The sequence below is a fragment of the Triticum urartu genome, chromosome 3A, assembly GCF_056163025.1.
Source record: "Triticum urartu cultivar PI428250 chromosome 3A, HENAU_Tu73, whole genome shotgun sequence".
Lineage (NCBI taxonomy): Eukaryota > Viridiplantae > Streptophyta > Magnoliopsida > Poales > Poaceae > Triticum > Triticum urartu.
In genome coordinates, this window is record NC_141875.1 from 690,365,934 (window position 1) to 690,386,925 (window position 20,992).

The 20,992-nt window shown below is 45.4% G+C and overlaps 2 protein-coding genes across 2 annotated transcripts; one reads left to right on the top strand and one right to left on the bottom strand.

Annotated features, from left to right (window-relative positions):
- Positions 1-10,874: 10,874 nt before the first annotated feature.
- LOC125547214 (potassium transporter 19-like) lies at positions 10,875-13,690 on the bottom strand. The gene is made up of 8 exons (XM_087517188.1): positions 13,583-13,690; positions 13,286-13,508; positions 12,936-13,184; positions 12,797-12,847; positions 12,404-12,717; positions 12,183-12,297; positions 11,566-12,064; positions 10,875-11,328 (listed from the first exon to the last, which is right to left on the bottom strand). The coding sequence occupies exons 1-8, from the start codon at positions 13,688-13,690 to the stop codon at positions 10,875-10,877; spliced, it is 2,013 nt and encodes a 670-aa protein (XP_087373314.1).
- A 6,168-nt stretch (positions 13,691-19,858) lies between these two features.
- On the top strand, positions 19,859-20,526 carry LOC147981678 (CASP-like protein 4D1). The gene is made up of 3 exons (XM_087516041.1): positions 19,859-20,022; positions 20,107-20,245; positions 20,326-20,526. The coding sequence occupies exons 1-3, from the start codon at positions 19,859-19,861 to the stop codon at positions 20,524-20,526; spliced, it is 504 nt and encodes a 167-aa protein (XP_087372167.1).
- The last annotated feature ends 466 nt before the right edge of the window (positions 20,527-20,992 follow it).

A 20,992-nucleotide genomic window follows, 5' to 3' on the forward strand; every position in this document is an offset into this window, starting at 1 on the left:
GCCTCTTTTCGTGTGCGGGTGCTAAACATTCTCGGATTGGACCGAGATTTGCCAAGCGGCCTTGGTACACCACCGGTAGACCGCCTGTCAAGTTTCGTGCCATTTGGAGTTCGTTTGATACTCCAACGGTTAACCGGGAAACCGTAAAGGCCTCGTGTGTGTTGCAGCCTAACACCCCTCCAAAGTGGCCAAATAACCCATCCAAACCCCCTTCATCTTCTCGGTCGTTCGATCACGATCGCGTGGCCAAAAACCGCACCTCATTTGGACTCTCCTAACTCCCTCTACCTATATATATGTGTCTTCCCCCAAAAATTCGCGGATGAACCCTAGATCTTTCCCCTCTCGCCCGGCGGACATGTCCATCCCGGACCGGACGAATCGCGTCGCCGCTCCCAGCCTATCCCGCGCCACCACGTGGCACCACCGCGCCATCCCCGCCGCCGGCCTACGAGCCCGTGTCGGGCCTGCGGGGCCCGAACCGCTGCCTCCGCCGCCCCCAGCTTCTCTCGCCGGTGCCTCCACCTTCGCCCGTGAACCTCGCCGGCGACCTCCACCGACCTCGCAGCCCGGTTCCCGTTGTCGCCGCCGCCGTTCTCCGCCGGGAGCGCTCTCACCGCGTCGTCCCAGTGCCGGATCCGGCAACCGCCGGCCCGGATCTGCCCTCTCGCCTGGCTCCCTCGCCGTCCCCGCGCTCCGGTCGCCGGAACCGGAAGCCGCCGCCGCCGCCTCGCCATGGCTCCTGCTTGTGCAGGAGCACGAGGAAAGGAGCTCCCCTCGCGTGTGAAGGAAATATGCCCTAGAGGCAATAATAAAGTTATTATTTATTTCCTTATATCATGATAAATGTTTATTATTCATGCTAGAATTTTATTAACCGGAAACATAATACATGTGTGAATACATAGACAAACAGAGTGTCACTAGTATGCCTCTACTTGACTAGCTCGTTAATCAAAGATAGTTATGTTTCCTAACCATGAACAAAGAGTTGTTATTTGATTAACGAGGTCACATCATTAGTTGAATGATCTGATTGACATGACCCATTCCATTAGCTTAGCACCCGATCGTTTAGTATGTTGCTATTGCTTTTCTTCATGACTTATACATGTTCCTATGACTATGAGATTATGCAACTCCCGTTTATCAGAGGAACACTTTGTGTGCTACCAAACTTCACAACGTAAATGGGTGATTATAAAGGAGCTCTACAGGTGTCTCCAAAGGTAGATGTTGGGTTGGCGTATTTCGAGATTAGGATTTGTCACTCCGATTGTCGGAGAGGTATCTCTGGGGCCCTCTCGGTAATGCACATCACATAAGCCTTGCAAGCATTGCAACTAATGAGTTAGTTGCGGGATGATGTATTACAAAACGAGTAAAGAGACTTGCCGGTAACGAGATTGAACTAGGTATTGGATACCGACGATCGAATCTTGGGCAAGTAACATACCGATGACAAAGGGAACAACGTATGTTGTTATGTTGTCTGACCGATAAAGATCTTCGTAGAATATGTAGGAGCCAATATGGGCATCCAGGTCCCGCTATTGGTTATTGACCGGAGACGTGTCTCGGTCATGTCTACATTGTTCTCGAACCGTAGGGTCCGCACGCTTAACGTTACGATGACAGTTATTATGAGTTTATGCATTTTGATGTACCGAAGGTTGTTCGGAGTCCCGGATGTGATCACGGACATGACGAGGAGTCTCGAAATGGTCGAGACATAAAGATTGATATATTGGAAGCCTATATTTGGATATCGGAAGTGTTCCGGGTGAAATCGGGATTTTACCGGAGTACCAGGAGGTTACCGGAACCCCCCGGGAGCCATATGGGCCTTCATGGGCCTTAGTGGAAAGGAGAAAGGGGCAGCCCAAGGTGGCCGCGCGCCTCCCCCCTCTCTCTCTTTCTCCCTCGGGGAATCCTAGTCCAACTAGGATTGGGGGGGGAGTCTTACTCCCGGTAGGAGTAGGACTCCTCCTGCGCCCTCCTCCTGGCCGGCGCCCCCCTCCCCCTTGGCTCCTTTATATACGGAGGAAGGGGGCACCTCTAGACACACAAGTTGATCCTTGGTGATCGTTCCTTAGCCGTGTGCGGTGCCCCCTGCCACCATATTCCACCTCGATCATATCGTTGTAGTGCTTAGGCGAAGCCCTGCGTCGGTAGAACATCAAGATCGTCACCACGCCGTCGTGCTGACGGAACTCTTCCCCGACGCTTTGCTGGATCGGAGCCCGGGGATCATCATCGAGCTGTACGTGTGCTAAGAACTCGGAGGTGCCGGAGTAACGGTGCTTGGATCGGTCGGATCGAGAAGACGTACGACTACTTCCTCTACGTTGTGTGATCGCTTCCGCAGTCGGTCTGCGTGGGTACGTAGACAACACTCTCCCCTCTCGTTGCTGTGCATCACCATGATCTTGCGTGTGCGTAGGAAATTTTTTGAAATTACTACGTTCCCCAACAGCATGGGCCCGCGCTCGGCCCAGCCGCGACTAAGCCGGCCCAACAACGTCTCCCCCGGGCTCAATGTGAGCGTCGCTGCGCTATCCATCGCTCGTGCGCCTTTTTGCTATCTCTCTCCCGCTCTGTTTGACCCTGTATTTGACTAAGTCCCTGAAACTCATATAATTTATGCACTTGTTCATCATGTCATAACTCTGCATCCGTAGCTCCGTTATGGGCGTCTAATATATCAAATTGTTGGTCTGGATGCCCTCTTCATTTTGTTCCATTGCACCATGCTTGTTTGAGTCCATCTTGATGCTCAAATAGTTGATGTAAGAGTGCTATAAAATGTTATGTGCTGTTTCTTATCAGATTATGGACATTTGTCATTTTTGTCATGATTATTGTGTGCCTCCTATGGACTTGAGCTCTACATGTGTTTTGGGCTATGCCATGCCATCTTTACAGGGGTGTATGTCATGTATTTTTGTGATCAATGTGGTGACTAGCACAAGAATGCAAATTAGCTCTTGTGATGTTGCCGATTCTAGGGACTTAGAATTCTTCAAAGTCATTTTCCTAATGTTATTTTTATGCCATGTATTCATGTTGCTACAGAGTGATCCATGCTTCTTTTGAGTACGTTCAGTAAGGATGATTTTGAGATATTGTTATGCTCTATCCATCCATGTCCTTGTTTGCATTTATGGAGTACCCTAGCATGACTCAGTCTTGCTCTACTTTTGCTATAAAATGTTCCTGATAGATAGTTTACGTGTTAATCAATTTTGCCAAGGTTGTTGTAGTTGATCCATGCATGCTATGGGATTGTTCTTGCCATGGATAGCTTTTTGATCATGTGTTCTTGCTGGTAGTATGCTTAGCTTGTCATGCAATGCCTTATGTTGAGTGCATCGAGCTCACGAACATGCCTTCGTAACTCTGTTTTTGCCATGTCCAGTTTTCTGCTAAGTCTGAATCTGTTAACGAAACTTGCTATGTTTACATGGGTGTCATCATATCTTATGATCCTTTTTGGCTTTTATGGTCAGTAAGGGACTTTCGTTATATGCTTTGAGTAGATTCATACCATGCTTTGTATTGCTATGTTTTGTTCCTGTAGCATGTTGTTATCTTGCCCTAAACATTGCTTCATGATGTTAATTCCTGACATGTTGTTATTTTCACTAAGTCTGTGATGCTGATATATTTTGCCCTTTTGCCATGCTTGTTTGAACCTGCTCTTGTGTGATTTAGCCGTAGCTCAGTGTTCATCTTTTGTCAAGCATCTTGAGTAGTTCACTACCATGTGCTTTGTTGCTATGTTGGAGTGCAGTAGCTTAGTTTCTTGTTGCATTCTAGAGGGCACCATGCTGTTAATCGCAGATTAGTGCCATTATTGTTTTGCTTGCCATTTGCAAACCGTGCATCCGTTTCCGGTGATCTTCATATCGATTTCGACCGAAATCAACTCATCTTTCCAGCGGTACTCTTGGTTTGCCAAGTTGAGACCTGATTCAATCTTTTCCTTCCGGAGCTCGCATATGCATTGCATATCACATCCCGCATATCATGCCTGTTTTGCATCATGTTGCTTGCGCATTGCACCGTGGTTGATTGTTGTTCCTTTGCTTGTGTTCTTTCTTTGGGTAGAGCCGGGAGACGAGTTCGTGTTTGAGGTACTCGTTGAGTACGTTTACGAGGATCAAGCTTTCGTCAACTTGGAGAACTTTGCAGGCAAGATGACCATACCTTCGAAATCACTTCTATCTTTGCTTGCTAGTGGCTCGCTCTTTTGCTATGCTGCAATACCTACCACTTGCTATATCATGCCTCCCATATTGCCATGTCAAACCTCTAACCCACCTTGTCCTAGCAAACCGTTGCTTGGCTATGTTACTAATTTGCTCTGCCCCTCTTATAGCGTTGCTAGTTGCAGGTGAAGATGGAGTTTGTTCCTTGTTGGAAAATGGATATTTGTTGGGATATCACAATATCTCTTATTTAATTAATGCACATATATACTTGGTAAAGGGTGGAAGGATCGACCTTATGCCTGGTGTTTTGTTCCACTCTTGCCGCCCTAGTTTCCGTCATACCGATGTTATGTTCCTTAATTTTTGTGTTCCTTACGTGATTGGGTGTTATGGGAACCCCTTGACAGTTCGCCTTGAATAAAACTCCTCCAGCAAGGCCCAACCTTGGTTTTACCATTTGCCACCTAGCCTTTTTCCCTTGGGTTCTACAGACTGAAGGGTCATCTTTATTTTAACCCCCCGGGCCAGTGCTTGTCTAAGTGTTGGTCCGAACCTGTCAGCAGCTGGTGGCCACCAGGGGCAACTCTGGGCTGGCCTACCGGAATCTTGGACAATCCGGTGTTGCCCTGAGAACGAGATATGTGCAGCTCCTATCAGGATGTCGGCGCATCGGGCGGCTTTGCTGGTCTTGTTTTACCATTGTCGAAATGTCTTGTAACCGGGATTCCGAGTCTGGTTGGGTCTTCCTGGGAGAAGGAATATCCTTCATTGACTGTGAGAGCTTGTGATGGGCTAAGTTGGGAACCCCTGCAGGGTTTTGAACTTTCGAAAGCCGTGCCCGCGGTTATGGGCAGATGTGAATTTGTTAATGTCCGGTTGTAGAGAACTTGACGCTTAACTTAATTAAAATGCATCAACCGCGTGTGTAGCCGTGATGGTCTCTTCTCGGCGGGGTCCGGGAAGTGAACACGGTGTTGGAGTTATGCTTGAACGTAAGTAGTTTCAGGATCACTTCTTGATCACTTCTAGTTCACGACCGTACTTTGCCTTCTCTTCTCGCTCTCATTTGCGTAAGTTAGCCACCATATATGCTAGTGCTTGCTGCAGCTCCACCTCACATACCTTTTACCTACCCATAAGCTTAAATAGTCTTGATCATGAGGGTGTGAGATTGTTGAGTCCCCGTGACTCACAAATTACTTCCAAAACTAGTTGCAGGTTCTGTGGATACCAGTGCAGGTGACGCAACCGAGCTCAAGGAGGAGCTCGATGAAGATCGTGTTCGTTGTGTTGTTTCGTTTTCGGTTGATCAGTAGTGGAGCCCAGTTGGGGCGATCGGGGATCTTTTGCATCAGGGGTTGTCTTTCTTTATTTGGTTGCGTAGTCGGACCTTGATTGTATTCTGGATGTTGTAATGCTATATTTAATGTATTGTGTGAAGTGGCGATTGTAAGCCAACTCTTTATCCCTTTCTTATTCAGTACATGGGATGTGTAAAGATTACCCCTATTGCGACATGCCTACAATGCAGTTATGCCTCTAAGTCGTGCTCCGACACGTGGGAGATATAGCCGCATCGTGGGTGTTACAATAGTATTATACTTGTAGCCTTGTTATCACGATAATATTGAGTGCCGAACCAACAAGAATACACACACACACACGAGAGAGAGAGAGATAATTTGTTATGAATGGGAGGCATGTGGAAGCAAATCAACTGTGCAGAACGCTCAACATGAAAAATCAGCTCAACACCACTATTTCCTAAAACAACAAGATTCTACAAGACCATGCTACAACATAATCATAGCCCTTTGGCATGCTCCAGCTTGTACAAGTGAAGTATGCAAGTTTCTTGCACGACAAAATTATTAATCCGTTATATATATATATATATATATATATATATATATATATATATATATATATATATATATATATATATATATATATATAGGGTCGCGCTATTCGTCACCCTGATTGAGGAATAGTTATTCTTCACCCCCCTCTATTTTACCATCAATGCACCGTAATTTTACGTTCCGTAAGTTTTGTCTTATTTCCGACGTAAAAAGAGATCGTAAGAAAATATATAATTGCCATAAAAAATATTTTATGTTATGTAAAATTACAAACGTAAAAACATAGTATAAAATACACATAAACTACAAATTTTCTTGTCTTATGACCTATATTTTTATTTTTCTTATGTCAAATTTTACGTAGTGAATCAATAGGAATGTAACTATTTGAATTCTAAACGTAATTTAATTATGAAATGATTCGGGTGAAGAAATACTTATTCTGCACCCTGGATGATGAATAGTAACACTATATATATATATATAGGACGGCGGTTTGGGACAACTAGGTGCCCAGGCTCCTTGCCTTTCCACCGTTCGATTGCATTTAGATGTGTGCTAGTGCAACGGGTATATGTATTAATGCATTAATCGCTAATTGTATACCATAAATAAGGCTCATGCACACCATGCATGGAACAATTGAAAAAGGAAAGAGAATAACATGCATGGCGACGTTGCATATTTGGAGTCATTAATAGAAATAGGAGAGAGCAATCAGAAATAAATGCCTCATGATTTGTATACATTCATGTTCTTAGGTATATGGATTTTTTTTTCGTGCATGTCTTAATAGGAGGTATATGGTACTGTTATGTGGGACGTATTTTTTCAATATTATCTAATTTAAACAAAATGGTAGTGATGTGTTTAAGGAGAATAATTCATAGTTCACATATTAGATCAAATATCTCATGCATATCCATAAATTTCACATACCCATAGTTGTCTCGTGGCTGAAACATTTTCCGCTTTTATTATCAGATAGCTATTAAAAAACTATCGTATAAAAAATGCAATGCATTTTTTTGTCACTTTCGAAAAGCATTCCAAGGAATCGAATACCCACATATATTTTTTAATATTGTGGGTATGTCATATCCAATGCATTTTACATTATAAAAGTAAATAAGTGTGACATATTTAAAATATATAAAGAACAGTTGCCATATTTACAATATATAAAAAATGATATAACAAGAAAACTAGCAAAACTATCGACATGCCTAGGAATTATTAAACAACACAATAAATAAATAATGATATGACCATCAGTTCTTTTACACAGTAGAGAGTATGTGATACGTACGATGAATATATCATACAAAAATGTCTATCTAGTAATTAGGATATAACGTCTATTTTTTTCGGGAATAGAATATAACGTCCATACAAAAACTTCCGACTCAATGTAAATATTTTAAGAATTGAAGGTATCATATACCCAGAGATGTTTAAGACGTTTAAGAAAATTACAAGTATTATATACCCACAGTATTCGACCAGACGTATGTGGGTATATTTTTTTCATCGAGCCCAATATCATGTATATCTCCATCAGTTCTTCATAGATAGTGGAGAGTATGGCATACCTACGTATATCCTTTGAGCCCAACGTACCATGTATCTCGAGCAGTTCTCTATACGCATGCCCTTTGATTTTGTATATTCCTTTGGTATATCATTTCCATCTACCGTACCTTGGTTATATCAAGCATGCCGTCTCTACTAAGGTATATATTTTTATTTTGGACAGAATCAAAGGACGATCATGCATGCAAGGGAAGTTATGGATGAATGTATTGTTTGAAAACAAATGCATGCGTGCTAGTATCACATATGGAAAATCTTGCATGCAAAATTTAATGCATTTGAATCCGCGAGGCATTAATGAAAAACCAGCTAGGTGCCCAGGCACCTAGGTGCCCCAAACATTTTACCTACATATAGTGTAATCCTTATTCTACGCTCCGGCCAGAAAGCGCAATGAACCTACTGGTCAACATGCGCACGTCCTAATGCATTTGTCTCCAACTGATCGTAAAATCATGTGTAACATGTAGTAAAAATGTTAATTGCTTTACTATAGAAGTTTGGTGAAAAGCTGATAGTAAAATGGCATGTAGCATGTAGTAACATATGGTGATTTCTTTACTACCAAAATTTGGGCAAAACATTGGTCGTAAAGCTCTGTGTAAAATGTAGTAAGACTTGTTGATCTATTTACTATACGTGTATGAATAATGAAAATGCATGATCTTTCTAGTACGTGCTGCCCGGATTTTACTATACAGTAACGGGCTTACTACATTTTGCTTATGTTTTACTAATAAAATTAAATTCCATTACCGGCTGTAAGGCGTGGCTCCTCCGCCCTGTGGCTCCGTTGGCAGGCATGGTAAAAAAGCTAGTTTATGTGGTAACATGATTAAAGCTTTTACCAGTTCCCGTGCCCATGCACCTCCTCTCAACTAGTCCAATCACTAAACTTGGTAAATGTTCTAACAAAATATAGTAACGGGATTAAAACCGTTACCACCTTATGACTAGTCAGCATAGGTATTTCTTTTTAGTATAGAAGAACTTATTTCATAGTAATTGCATTACGACCAGGTATGGAGCAAATTGCTATTAGGTGCTACTATGTGTATATAGCTAGTAATTGCGTTACCATTTGGTAGAAGGCAATTTCTATTAGAATGTAAATAATTGATGACATAATAATGCTTCAGAAAAGTAAACGTTGCTCATAGTACATGGTTGAGAATATTACTAGGTAAATTTCATGGTAAAATCATTCATCACTATATATTTTAGCAGTATAGCACAAGAGCAAAGTAGAAAAAAGACTCTATTTCTAGTAACAAGAATCTGTGCCATCCGTCATGTACAATTACTACTATAATTAATCGTTTACTACATACAATGCATAACTTTACTATCAACTGGAACCAGATTACTAGCCCAAATGGTGGTTTCCACTTTTACGACCAATCAAAGGAAATTTACGTACAAAATAAACCGCTCAGAGGGTGCTAGCGTGGGAGGAGTTGCTTTTTGCCTCACGCGGCCTGGCCGGAGCGTACGCAATCTAATTCTACGCTCAGGCTTACTTTAGCATATGGCTTATTGAGATAGTTAGCAAACTGAGAGGGTTTCCTCCAAAGTTGTTTGAGAATATTTGATCTACAAATCATGAATCAAATTTGATCTACAAATCCACCGAAACCTAAGTGTCAAGTTTGGGAATTTGAAGCTTCCTTTCTTGTTGGCTTACACCTGGTACCTAATTCATCTTTATGGTGGAAGATTACTCCCCCTATGCTCATGATTTTTGTCTGCAGGAGTTTTCCATAGATGATAGAATCATAGAACACACTGTATAAGAGTGCCATTTTAAATTATTGGATATTATTTTTAAATGTGAAAATGTACTTTACTCTAGGAAAAAATTGTGAGTGTTTTTGAAGTTCACCAACTTTATTAAAGTTCATGAACATTTTCTAAATTTAAGGGGAAAATATTTTTTAAATATTTTTCAATTCATGAACATCTTAAAATTCATGAATATTTTGAAACTTATGAAAATTTTCAAATTATAAATTATTTCTAAAATTAATGAACATTTTATATAATTATAAACATTTATAAAGCTCATTAATTTTTTAATAATGTTTAATAAAATTTTAAAACTCATGATCAATTTCAAATATCTTGATTTTTTATGCATGACACAATTATTTTAATCTTTAAATAGGAGAATTTTTTTAAATATTTCCCAAAATAAAAAAAGGAATAAAAAACCTGGACATAATGGGCGCTTACTGAAGAAAAACGGCCGAAACTGGAGATAGTTCTGGCCCACGTAGTACAACTCTTTGTTCCCACCGAAGAAAACCCAAGATGGTGAGTGAGGGCTTTCGGAGGCCGAGCTCCACGGAGCTCGATTTCAAAATACGAATTTCCACATCATGAAAAAAAACCGAAATTTTGTATATAATTTCACACATATGTGCAAAAATTCAGAACGAAATACTTTCACACGTAGCGTATAGAAAAAAGACAAAAAAACGTATTTCTAAAATGGGCCGATATTTTGTATCGTCGGGCCGAAATTTCGTTTTTTTGTACAGCTTACAAATCGCAAAAAATTCAAATAATTTTTACACACGTTCGTGCGGAAATCATATAAGTTACCGTGGAATTTTTTTGAAACTTTGAAATATGACTTTTGATCTTTTAAAAATACCGAGCTCCCTGGAGCTCAGACTCCGTTGGCATTTTCCGCAAGATGGCGCGTTTTAGCTCCTGTATTCTGTGCGTTGAGGGGGGAATAAGAGGACTCGAGAACCAATAGCATACTGGCTGGGTATAGCAGTATCTGTTTAATCCAACATTATGTTCAGGCTTGTAGGTCTCGACGAAAAATTTATGGTATGGTAACAGTGCAAGTGCGACACATATCAACTCTCATGCACTCCATCATAGTAACTGGTGAAGAACGTGCACACTACAGGAAAAACCTTACAGTTCCAGTACCAGCATGGCTGGCGAAGGTCAAAATGTAGTACTCCCTCCGTCCAAAAAAGTTTGTCCCAAGTCGGACGGGGGGTGTAGTTGAGAAATGCTTTGCCGAGTGTTTTCGTGGTGGCATCGTGTGTATGTTGCATACCAAAGCAAGTGCTCACGGGAATCATTCGGGGAATACTAATCCATCCCATCTGCTAAAACTACACCATCACATACCAAAGCAAGTGTTGCACGAGAATCATTCGGGAAACACTGAATACAAACTGATCTATATCTCATAGGTGATCCCGACCTTGAGCAGCTGGTCCTTGGGAATGGAGAGTGCTTTGTGGCTCTCGCTGAGGTTCTTCCTCAAGAAGGTGTACACGTAGTTGACCACAACCCTCTTCAACGCCGACGACCCCAGCGCTGCCGCCACCTCCGCCTCGCCCATCAGGTACACCACCCCACGCTCCACCTCTGCATCAATGAACCTCTTCTCCTCCTCCGCAACCGCCGCCTGCGCTACCCGCCGAACATCGTTGTCGTCGTTGTTGTTGTTGTTGTTGTTGTTGTTATCGCCGTCATCATCGGTGTGCTGGCAGGAGAAGGCCGCCTCATCGTGGACGAACAGCTTGAGGCCCTCGATGAGGAACGCCGAGAACTCCTTGGTGCCCTCAATATGGTCGGTGTAACCATACCGCGCCACGCAACGGAACATGCGGTGCTCGGCAGGGCCGACCCTGCGGAAGATGAAGCGCTCGGGCGGCGCCACCCGCGGGATGGGGAGGTTCTTGATGGACATGAAGACGAAGACCTCGTGCACCGATGGGATCTTGTCAACCAGGCATGGGAACACGGGAGGGATGCCCTGGACGAGCTCTGAGTAGAGCAGGCCCACGCCGGGCACCCTCCGCACGTTGCGGCGGGCCAGGAGCGCCGTGAGCTCGGCCGCCGGCACCACACGGTCGAGCTCGTACCAGTAGCGCTTGACATAGACGTAGTGCCAGGTGGCCATGAGCGCCATGAGCACCAAGGAGAAGCAGAACGGAAGGTACCCTCCCTCGACGAACTTGGAGAGGATGGACGACAGGTAGAGGAACTCGGCGAGCCCGAAGATGACGTAGAAGGCCACGACGAAGGCGATGTTCTTCTTCCAGATGAGCAGCATCACCACCGTCATGAGGTGCGTCGTGATGGAGAAGACGGTCACGACGCATATCCCGTAGGCGTTCCCGATGTTGGTGGTGGTCTGGAAGGCGAGGGTGACGACGATGCTGGCGGCGCCGATGAGAAAGTTCACCTCCGGGATGTACACCTGCCCCGAGTACTTCTTGGAGGTGTGCACCACCCTCACCCTCGGGAAGCAGCCCAGCGAGAGCGCCTTGGACAGGATGGCAAACGCGCCAGACAGCATGGCCTGGCTGGCGATGATGGCCGCCATGATTGCCACGATGAACGTCGGCCAGAACATCGCCGCTGAAAATTATTGACACATTTTTTTCCAGTTTCACACCATGCAGACTTGTCTTTGGCAGTCCAATATTGTGTCAAGTTGATCTTCTTGTTGCTGTAAAAGGAAGGTTGTAGTGCCTACCTGGGATAGATTTGTAGAAGGTGTCGCCGACATCTTGCGGGAATTTGCGCAGGTAAGATGCCTGACCCATGTAGCACAACGCGACGGAGGGGAAGAGGATGAAGGTGAAGCTCAGCTGCAACAGGCCGGAAAATCAAGAAAAATTCAGTCGTGCTCTGTATGTGAGCGTCTGCATTTGTACTGTGTTTTTTTAAAAAAGAACTGCTAGTACAGAACTGAACCTGAATGGCCCTTATGTTGAAATGGCCAAGGTCAGCAAACATGGCCTCTGTGCCTGTGATGCAGAGGACGACGCCCCCGAGCGAGACCCACGCCTCCTTGCCGTTCCTCCTGAAGTAGTCTACTATGTACTTGGGGTTGAAGGCCCTGAGGACGGTGACGTCGTGGGCGGCGAGGTTGTACACCCCGATGCCGGCGATGAAGATGAACCACACCGAGATGATGGGCGCGAAGGAGTAGCCGACCTTGTCCGTCCCGAAGCGCTGCACCGAGAAGAGCAGGAACAAGATGGCCACCGAGATCCACACCACCTCCGCTGTTTTCACAACATACTACATTCATTGCAGAACAAGATGACACGCTAAATTCTCTCGACAATGAGACAACATACTTACATTGGGTCAAGTTGGGCGCCTTCTCCCTGATCCCGCTCACCGCAGAGAGCACTGCAAGAACACATCCATCCATCAACATCAGATTAATTAGCGTTCAAATCAACAATAATGTTACTCATGTTCAATGCAACGTAGGTACCAGAGATTGCAGGCGTGAGGGTGCCGTCGCCCATGACCATGGAGGTGCCGAGGATGGTGATGGTGAAGAGCGCGATCTTGGCGGCCTTGCTGGACTCGAGCCTCTGCTTCACCCACTGCGCCCTCCGCATCTGCGAGTTGGGCTCCTCGATGCTGTAGTTGGACACGGACGCGTCCTCTGCCTGCTGGTTCGGGATCATGCGTATCTTGGCGTACCGGGAGATCAGCGAGTAGAGGGCGAACGTTCCTCCTGAAATGCAGCAATCAGGGTCATCTGTCATGTCACGGCGGGGGCCGGCCCATGAACAAACGAACACACAAGATAATAGAAGAGAAGGGTGTGTGGCTCACCGTCTCCGTTGTCGTTGGCGTAGAGGACGATGAAGACGTACTTGAGCATGGGCAGGAGGACGAGGGTGTAGAGGATGAGCGAGAGGACGCCGAGGAGGTCGTCCGGGTGCCGGATGCCGTCCGGGAAGGTGCTCGAGTACACGTACAGCGGCGACGTCCCCACGTCGCCGTACACCACGCCGATGCTCTGGAACGCCAGCTGCAACGTCTGCCAACAGCTATCCTGCATGCGCCGCCCACATACAGTCAGTCACAGACAGCAGCCGGCCGTGGCACTAGTTAAGTTAAGGTGCTGACCCCGGAGCCATGGTGCTTGTCGTCGGAAACCTTCTCGGCGTCCCCGTAGAGCGAGTCACGGGGCACCCTCGTTTCCGCACCCGCCGCGCCCTCAGCTTGGACCGACATACGTCTTCGATCGACAGGTTTTAGACTGATTTACTTATCTTGGATCCAGGTGGACGGTCGTCAAACTATACACAATCGAAACGATGAACAACGACGACAACGGGCACGACCAATAAACTCGTGGAAAATCGAGAGACAATGACAAACAGTGAAGAGATGGAAGAAATGGAGAGGGATAGTCATATATACCGGGCAACGAAGGACCCAAAGCAGACACGACGGCGACCCGATCTTCCTCACGCCCGGCGGCCGGAGAGCAGCAGACGACGATTCCTTTGCCTGCCGCGCCTCTGCCGGCTTATATACACGCAGCCAAACGCCATGGACGCGACGGCCAACCCGGCCTGTGACAGGCGTGGTCTGAACACGTAGGTTGGTAGTGAGGAGAAGAAGCAGAACCAGGCAAGCCCTGCCTCAGCTGCCCGCGTCTGCACGGCTCCAGCGCACTAGCTCGTCGTTAACGCACACAAAGTTTTCCGGCCGTTTGGCGGGCTTGCCGTGTTTGGCGTTCTCGCGTCCGTTGCTTCCTGTTTCTTCCGTTCTCGCGTTGGTTTTTTCTGTTTTGGACGCGGTGGTGTAACTCATCTTCAGGCCAGCAAGCAAGGAACCGGACATGCCCACGGGATCGGAAAGATACCCTGCGACTCTTTCTCCGACGGATCCTACCACGTACGTACGCACGATCATCTTGGCAGCATTCTTTTTAACCATCTTGGCCGTAGCCCGTAGGTTTGTTTGTACAAGGAGCAATTTCAGCATGGCCTCTCTCTTTTTTTATCTCCTCTTTTCACACAGGTAAGATGGTAAAAGTTTCCCCAAATGATAACGCCCATACGTGTGGCATGTTTGCACATCGCCCACACGCCTTGATCCACGTTGATTCTATTTTGCACGAATCCTAAGAAAATCTGTTAGAATATGAGTGCCACGTGGGCATCATCATGTGTGTGGGCGTTCGAGAGTTCGCCCACACGCCCCGCAGCATGCGGTTTGCTAGCTGCCCTGTGTATAGGCGAACTAGTTTCTACCCACACAGTCACCACCTAGTCCACACCAAGGTTTTGGTTACCGAATGAGGTAATTTTACCAAGGGGGGCTGGTAAATGTGGTTACCACGGTTATCGAGAAATATCGAGAATATTTCGAGCGAATTTTATAGTTGAATTATGAATTCAAATAAGTGAATGAACAAATATTCAAACCAGACCTGTCAAAACAGGAACTAGGTTGCTACCAACACGCCAGAACTTAACGCCAGGATTTCAAATATAGAAATTATTTAAAAAATGAGCTTATGTTTTAAATATATAAATATTTTTATTTGGGAAAGTTGAAATAATTTCCATGAATTCGGTTGCAATGGAGAGAGAAGAGACAGATGCATGCATGTGTGATAGAAGAGAGAGTGGTTTGTCACATCCATGCCTATCAGTAAGAACAATGGTGGTGGGCCATAACTGTATGAAACCCGGTATTCATTTTGTCTACCCAAAAGGAGAAATAATAGATGTGTATGGCCCTGTTTGGATCATGGGCTTAGAGTTAGTTTGGGTTAGTTGAAGGCTCAAATAACCCAAAAGTATCCAAACATGGAGGGTTAGAGTGGGTTAGTTCCATCTAACCCAACTATCCCGGTGGAGAGGTGCTTATTTGGGTTAGAGTGGGTTAGAAAATAACTCTAACTCTAACACAGTTAGAGTATCCAAACAGGGCCTATGAGTCGGATCTTAAAGAAGCATACAAATGGTTGGATTGTTTCCGGTAGCTACCGTTAACGCACAAAAAGAGTTTGCGCACATAGTATACAATAGAAGGCACGTATGTGACATGGTATCACGTCATACCCGGCGATACAAGCAACGTGTGCATTGTGATATATCATCATAGACTAACGTTATGCCTATCCGTGTGATTTCTTTTTTAGGGGTGATTCTAATTTAGGTTGTCGAAGCAAAACCCACTATCACTTTGTTATTTGAAGAGGTGGATAGGGCACAATAATTCTCGGAGATCTGGTAACATTTATCCCAAGCTAACTGATATTTCAATTTTTCATTATGCATGACCGAATTATTTCTTGCCAGCCAAGGGTTGCAACATGAATTTGTCAGTCCAGGAAGCTAGGTTATCTTCTTGATGTTCTTACCAAGGTGTGGTACATACATATATACTTGGCTGACAAGAAACACCAGTACGCCCACCCTTCATTGTGGCGAGGCACAGGAACATACCTTTATAGCCATCTTGTTTCATATCGGACATTATATTGTGTGAATGTCTGCGCGATAGCTCACGGGCGCGATGCGATTTGCACCACACGATACGTAGCATGCAGTTTGTGATCCCTTGTAATGCATGCATGTGCAGTGATCATTGCATGCCAGGCCTATGGAGGGCACGTTTGCTCCCTAGTCCAGTCCTACCGTATAGTCCCTTCGTTCCAAATTACGGAATGTTAGTTTTTGGTAGGAAGCCTTTGACAAACAGTTGGACTATTATGATGTAAATTTTGTGATACAAATCATTGCCACAAATTATTTGAAAAATACGAACCTAATAACATCAACTTCATGTCACCTAAAATACCCAAACCTCTATATCTGGGGAGGTTTTTGCCCCCACGTCTCGCCACTTGGCCGATGGAGACTGGGAGGCCTATCAATTGTTGACACGTGCATTTGTTTGGGAGGCTACGGGGTAAAAAACGCGTGTCGCCGTAGGCCTTCGATCAAAATTTTCTTAACTGATTCGCATTTTCCCGTGTGCACTTAGGGTGTCTTTAGCATTTTGGTTCAGATAATTGTTTGTTAATATACTAAGGGCCTGTTCTGAAACTGCCCAGCTTCTCAAAAACTTCCTAGATTCAACTTCTCGCATAGCTTCTAGCTTCAGGTGACGATTTGGAAAGCGTTCGGCAACGCAGCTTCATTTTCTATCGTCAACCAAGAGGCTGCCAGCCCATTTAGCGGGATTAGCAAGCCAGGTTCGGGGCCCAAAAGGAATAGGCAACGTGAGAGAGAGCGAGTTCGGTAAAGAAAACGAACCGGTACGCTCAAACTCACTTGGCGGTGGCAACCTTGTGGTAATTAGCTTCAACTCCAACTTCTGGGTATCCACGGATCTGGAAAAGGCCAGCTTCCTCAACTCCACCTTTTTTACACTAGGACACCTCACCAGCTTCTCGATTCCAGCTTCCTGGAGCGCTAGCGTTCGGATAAGCTTCACGCGTGGAGTTGAAGAAGTTACGAGCTGGAGCGTTGCCGAACAGGACCTAAACCTAACTAGGTTTCTTTTACCTTGTTAATATACTAAACCTGACTAGGTTTCTTTTACCCTGTTTTTTTTGACTTTTTTCTATCAGTGAAAAACCAGCCAATCGGGTCACGCTAAGTTGTTTACTCGGGGATATGGCTAGGTACACTTTGGGGTGGCTCTAGCAATTTCACACTGGATGTGAGACATTCCTCTTGCCGGCACATGGGCTACATGGTTGACTACATTTTTTCTATCTGCTTCCTATTTAGATGCATCTGCGAACCGCCATTCGGTTGCATGCTTCCTTGCTCTTTTGCCAAGAGGTGTTTTGCATGGCTGCCGATTTATCCCATCTCTCCCGAAGGATCCTATCGAATGCGTGCACGGCTTAACCACCGCTTCGCCGCTGTTAGGAGCCTATAAAAACTGTTCGCGGCAGCATCGCCATTCAGTCTGCCGCGGAGCAGCAGTAGCCACCCTGACCCTTCTTCCCTACCCCGCTTTATCTTTTGTCTTGCCCGTCCCCTGCTCCACCGTCCAGAGGTGGCTCGCAGCCCGCCTCAAAGCGGCCCCATTCTTTCTCTGTCCGGCGGACAGCACCTGCAGACCATGGCGTTGGTGGTGGCCTGCACCGTGGCCTGATGATGGGCGACGGAGGACGCTACCGTGGCAAGGGAACATGGGAGGACGACGATGCACTTTCAAGCCGAGTCGGCGGAGGCTGTCAGGCCGGTGTGGGGGCAGTGGATGAGGAGAAGGTGATGAACCTCCGGGTGAATTGTCTCCTCTTTGTTCTCTTCAGTCTTTTGGACGTGCACCCTACAAATCAACGGTAAATCAGACCTAAATTGTGATGAGGGACGGAAAATCTAACAATTTAAAATGATACAGACAAAGTCCCTTTCATGCTTTTGAATGTGGCCAGACAATTTAGAATGATTACCATTATGGTCAATCTCTATGTGAGTTTTCTAATTAGTATCAAGTACGCTACTGTAAGTGATTTTTTAAAAGCAAAAACCCTAAGGGATGTCGATGGACGCCCATCGTCTCATCTTATGTGAGGCTAGATAATGCACCGCTAGATGGACCCGCTGCTCATGGTCATGTTAATCTTAACATAGATGAGACATATATCAAGGAGACGGGTAAAGCATGTCTTGGGATGATTCTACCAGACAATACTGGTGGCATAATCTTCTCGGCGTGCAGAAACATATTGCGTTGTGCGAGCCCAGTACAAGTGGAGTTAGAGCATGTTTGGAGGGGCCAAACTTTGCATTGCTATGGTCTACAATGCCAATTGATGTTGAGATGGACCGTAAAGCTGTGATGCTCCCTATGCAGGCACAGTCCCCGGATTGATCGTTGAATGCAATGTTGGTGAATGACATTAGGGAGCGTCTTGGTGAGAGGGATAGTTATATTATTGTTCATGTTAGTAGGAACCAAAATGTTGTAAGTCATAGATTAGTTTCTTTTGATCGTGCTGAAGGGCATACGACACTAGCTATGGATCAGATCGGATCCTACTAATATACCACAACTTTGTATGAAGGATCTCCCTCGAAGTTGAGCAATGAAACCCCTTTAATCCCACAGAAAAAGTGTTTTCTCTAGCTTCTCTTTTTGTGCCCATAATTCCACATACTAATTCTCTTGCTTTAAATTAAGTCTTATAATAAACATTAAAAACACTGTTACGTATAAACATAACGTATCGTAAGAATCTTCGATGACGTTTCAAGGAGAACCAGCCGAAACAAAAGATGAAGCCAAAGAAAAGGCTGTCACTACGCACTTGAAGTCACAAAAGAAAGACAATTTACAGCACAAGAAAAGGCACGGACCAACAAGCAATGACAATTCAACATGGCTTGCCAGCAAGTAGCTACTTAACAGAATGAATTCACAAGGCAAACAATGATTTGAGCAAAACTACATGGCAGACGTGTCAAAGAATTTGCAAAAGCTTTGTACCACTTTATTACTAGAACTAATCCTATAGGAGGCTATACCAAGATGATCTAATTCAGGGAAAATCGGTTGTGATTTCTTATTGCAGTACGGTTGTTTCATCGTATACACATCCCACTATATATATTGATATGTTTTTCTTTACCAAATAGAAAAGGATACACATAAAGCTGCAATGCAGATTCTGTTTAGCTCATAATTGTTTATACTTCTACCGTTTCAACTATGGTCTACATAGTTGCGACTTACCGACGGGCGCCGCGCGGGCTAAGCCAGTACATACTAATAATGGAGTAATTACTGATCAAACGGTTGTATGAAATCATTAGACGGTTGGTAATTTGGAACAGAGAGTGTACATATGTATGGTTTGACTCTGTCAAGCCACCCACGTCCGTTCGTCCAACTCAGCTTCATCTCCAATTAATCATCTATCCTTTTCACTGTCAATATCAGTGCCACATACTATCATGGATAAAAAAAGCTAACCTACGTAACCTGTTACGTAAACCTACGTGTCTTTCCTTTCTCAACTAATCGTCTCCCCCCTGAAATTCACGGGGTGGGTCTGGGTCTTTTTTTCTTCCAACCAAATCAGGCCAAGTCACCGCGTACATAAGTTTCATAAGAATTTTTAAGTAGGTGTAGCAAAACTCATCATGGATAGTACAAATGTAACTTTACGGCCATCTCCACCGAGCACCGATCCAGACAAGGACGTCCGTACGCGGTTACCCCGCCGGCTCTTCTTGGGCGATCAAAACAAGAAGCTGTGCGTGTTTGTGTGAGTGAGATGCTGTTGCTTGACGACCAGATCAGCGCCGGCGCGCTTGCTCGCTCTATATGTACCCGTCCGATCAAGTGATCAACCACCATTGCAGCAGCAGAACCTCGTAGCTCGCAAGATCACGTGCATCTGTGTGCCGATCGACAAAAATGGCGTCCTCGCGTCGCGCCCTGCCCGTGGCGACCCTGGCCCTCCGGGTCCTCGCGCTGCTCTTCCTCGCGGCCTCCATCATCATCATCGCCACCGCTGAACTCCAGGACAGCATCTTCGAGCCGCAAGGCATCATCACGTTCAAAGATATATACGCGTACCAGTAAGAAAGATCCACCAATGTAAATCTCCCTTCTGGCCGGCCGGCGACGGCATCTCAAATTGTCAATACATGTTCGACTGTCAGGTATGTGCTGGCCGTGGGTGTCATCGGGTGCGCCTACAATCTGGTGGCGGCTTTGTTCGTGGCGATCAACGTCGCTGGGCGGAGGAAGATGATCGGCGGCGGCGAGGCCGGCACCGTGCTCCTCATCTGCGCCGACGTCGTAAGTATCTATCGACTCCAACAAGTCCTCTGTACGCTGGCCAGTGATTTATCATTTTATTTTTGCCTAAAAAAATGAAGGTGTGCGCTGTGCTGGTCGCCACGGGAGGGGCGGCGGGCTTGGGTATCACGGTGGAGACCCAGCGGCAGATCGGCAAATTCTTGGATTCAGTCTCCAAGACATTCTTCATCAGGGTTGACATCTCCTGCGGCGCGCTGTTGCTCGCATCCCTCTGCATCGTGTTCATCGTCATGCTCTCCTCTTTCTCACTCACCAAGTAGCTAGCATCGGCCTATATCTGCTTCAGAAATTTGTTTAATTTTCTGGTCTGTCCAAGATTGAGTGCTTCAGTTCTTATCTGGTGGCCTACGGATGGGGTGTGGATCTTGCATGATCCCTGGCTGGGCTGTACCTGGCCGCCATGCCTGCAGTCTGTAGACTTTGGTAGAACTTGCTTGGTGTAGGTTTTGGTTCTAGTTGGTTGGCTGTAGCGGTAAAAGACCAGTTGATTTTATTATATGAAAAATTGAAAATCGAAGAGGGTGGCCTCTATTTTCATTAGAAAACCCAAGTAGCTAGTGATATTGTTTTAGACTTCTTTTTTTCGCTGGCCATTGTTTTTGATGACATAAAAAAGAGCCCTTTATCGTTTGTATTTTTGAAAGTTGCGTGATTTTTTTTAAAGGAAAGATATGTGAAATCGCTCCTAGGCGGTCACCTGTGGGCACGGCCAATTTCCGACCATGC